General features: G+C 55.1%; 1 protein-coding gene across 6 annotated transcripts in view; it reads left to right on the top strand.

Annotated features, from left to right (window-relative positions):
• The window catches only part of LOC107272531 (protein tiptop), an 85,203-nt gene that overhangs the window by 77,837 nt on the left and 4,210 nt on the right, over nucleotides 1–3,156 (top strand). For all 6 annotated transcript variants that reach the window (XM_015749762.2, XM_015749764.2, XM_025089858.1 and 3 more), the window contains one exon: nucleotides 1,327–3,156. This exon is cut by the window's right edge and continues 4,210 nt beyond it. In XM_015749762.2, the coding sequence (XP_015605248.1) occupies nucleotides 1,327–3,156 (1,830 nt within the window). The remainder of the gene's footprint in view (nucleotides 1–1,326) is intronic.

Raw genomic sequence — 3,156 nt, 5'->3', positions numbered from 1 at the left:
TCTCTCTCTCTCTCTCTCTCTCTCTCTCTCTCTCTCTCTCTCTCTTTCCGTACTCCTCATCCAGCCCCTACGCAATTACCTTCCCCCACCTGCACCACTGTTCTATCATCTACACCTTCTCCCTCCCTCCCTCCACCCCGCAAAACGTTACGTGTTTATCCCCCGTTCCTTCACGTCCGTGAACATCGTCCCTCCTCCTCCTGTTACCACAGGGCATCCCCCCGTTACCCCCATTAAACCGGGGACTCCCCCGCGAGCCCTTTCCCCGAGCCACCGAAAACTTCCCCTGCATGCGTACTGGGTATCCCCTTTCATCTAGCGGCACGCATTCGGCATTCAGTCAGGAGTCAGTTACAAGCGAACCGCCGACAGGCCTGCAACGTGCCTCTACGTCCGCTCCCTCGGCTCTACCCTCTGTTATTAACGTGCACCCTATTCCCGCGTGGTGCTGGCGGTGGGGCGTGCGCCCGCGCGCACGACACGTGCTACCCATCGTTGTCCGCGTTTTACGTCGATGCTACGTATAATGACTTGAGCAGGTATATTTGCGACACGTGTATTGGCACGGCTGATTGGGGTAATTTTGTTAAAAGTAATTTTGTTGTTCTTGTGGTTTCGTTTGGGCGAGGGTAGGGGGGGGGAGGCGGGGCCGCATGAAGGAATTCTAATGGGTTTCGATCGGAATAATTTTTCCCACGTGGGTCTTACGTATTGTTGTGACATATTTCGGGCGTCTGATTGATTGCGTACGTAAGGAGTCATTTTTTATTTTCTAATAAGAGCTTACGGTAGAGATCGTGCAGCACCTGTCGACGTGAAATTTCGTAGAACGTTACGTAAGGATTCGCGTCTGTTGGTTAAAGTACGCTCTTTAGATGAAGATGAAGTTTCTTTTTTTTTTATTCGTTTCGTAAATCGTCCTCGACGTCTTCAATTTTTCCTATCTACCGAAAGCCGTCACTCATGTATAGAGTATTGCTGGTAGACGATGTTTACGCAGTTGTTTAATAGCGTAGAGTTATGAAATATTAACGTCAAAGCTTTAGCAGGCATTTGGTCGGTTAATCGATCGCGGAAAAATTATCGTTCTTGTATCTTGATTAATGACTTTCGGTGCTCGACCGAGCTCTTGACACAGTACCGGTGTCGTTGATGTAGATGCTGATGGCACTTGGCGGGTTCGAATTATCGTTTCGAAATTCTGGCGATTTCTCACGTGAGAATTGATTGAAAAAAAAAAGGTCTATAGATAAAACGAGAGAGGAGATAACTGGTATGAGTCACGGAGATCAGTCGAAAGAATTTTGGTGTTTTTTCTCGTTTCAGGGAGCCAATGAGTCCACGTTGTCCCTCGAGAGACTCTCGGGAATCATTCGGTCCTGCTACCGGAAGTCCCCCACCTCCTGCGCGAAGAAGCGCCAGTCCCGTTAGTCCAAGCAGTATCGTGCCTCTACCCCTGGGGAGCCACCCTCTCCTGCCACCCCATTCGGCAGCCGTCATGGCGGCCTACCTTCAGCAGACGCATCAGCGACTTCTTCTGGGGCACTCACCCCTTTCGAGGGGCTCGGTGTCGCCTTTGGTCTCGTCCTCGTGTTCGCCCCCGGCTGCGACCCCCGGACTCCTGGTGTCGCCCACGAGCGCCGGGGAGATCTCACCCACGGCGACGCCCCTGCCAGGTGTTCTTGACTTCAGCACTAGGAAGGCTTCGTCAACGGAAGATGACGAGGACGAGCATATACTGAACCTGAGCAAACCCCCGACGCCTTCCTCGTCCTCGGAAACGAACAATGGACCCCTGGATCTGTCTGTACCAGGACGTAAGCGTCCTGGACCCGAGGATTCACCGCCGCCACCACCTAGAAAGTCATCGAGACTCGCCACAGCAGCAGCTGCGCATCAGGAATCAGCATCACCCTCATCGTACAGCCGACCAGTCGTCTCCCCGTGGACGTCGCCGGTGGTCGCGTCGCATTTCCCTTACTTCGCCGCGGCCGTCGCGGCGGCTACTAGTCAACAGCAGCTCTCGCCGAAGGCTTCCGGCGGGGTGGAGCACCAGCTTTGGAACGGCAAGATGAAACCACCGGTCGCCCTGGAGAAGTCTTATCAGCCCAGTGAAGCGACTAAGGCTTTGGAAAAGATGAGCGAGCTCAGTAAACTCGGTGGCGAGGATCTCTACAGGTCGGGAGGTGGTGGTCCAACTGGTGGTGGATCCACGACAGCCACGAGCTCTGGCAGCAGTCGTCACAGTGCCTGGCAGTCGCACTGGCTGAACAAGGGCGCCGATCAGGCCAAGGACGTACTAAAGTGTGTCTGGTGCAAGCAGAGCTTCCCTACCCTGGCGGCCATGACGACGCACATGAAGGAGGCCAAGCACTGCGGTGTAAATATGCCGGTGCCACCATCTCCGTCCAGTCTTCACGGGCAGCAACCACCGATTCAAAACATTCAACCACCTCAGCATCAATCCCAGACGTCGACGAGTGGGGGCGGGGCCGGCGGGACACCAAGCAGCAAGCAGAGTCCCTCTGAGCTGAACCTTCTGATCAAGGAAACTATGCCGTTGCCAAGAAAGCTTGTGCGCGGTCAGGATGTATGGCTTGGCAAGGGCGCAGAGCAGACGCGACAGATCCTAAAGTGCATGTGGTGCGGTCAGAGCTTCCGTTCCCTTGCAGAGATGACCTCGCACATGCAGCAGACCCAGCACTACACGAACATCATCTCCCAGGAGCAGATCATCTCTTGGAAGTCATCGGACGAGAGTAAAGGCGGCGGTGGAGGCGCTGGAGGAGGATCCGCCGGTAGCGGCGGCGGAACCGGTGGTGCACCTCCCGGTGGAGGCAGTAGCGGTCACGGAGGAGGTGGTCCCGGAAGCGGTGCCACTAGCAGCCACGTGAGTGCCGTTCTAACCTGCAAAGTCTGCGACCAAGCGTTCAGTTCGCTCAAGGAACTCAGCAATCACATGGTCAAGAACTCCCACTACAAGGAACACATAATGCGCTCCATAACGGAGAGTGGAGGACGCCGAAGACAAACTCGGGAGAAGCGGAAAAAGTCTTTACCGGTGCGCAAGCTCTTGGAACTCGAGCGGGCCCAGAATGAGTTTAAGAATGGTGATGCCGGGGCGATCGGTATCGGTCATGCCCTGGGCAAGCACGC

This window comes from Cephus cinctus, unplaced genomic scaffold, assembly GCF_000341935.2.
Source record: "Cephus cinctus unplaced genomic scaffold, Ccin1 Ccin1_scaffold1184, whole genome shotgun sequence".
In the NCBI taxonomy this organism is placed as follows: Eukaryota; Metazoa; Arthropoda; class Insecta; order Hymenoptera; family Cephidae; genus Cephus; species Cephus cinctus.
Note: the sequence above shows the minus strand (reverse complement) of the source record. Positions and strands in the feature narration are given on the sequence as shown.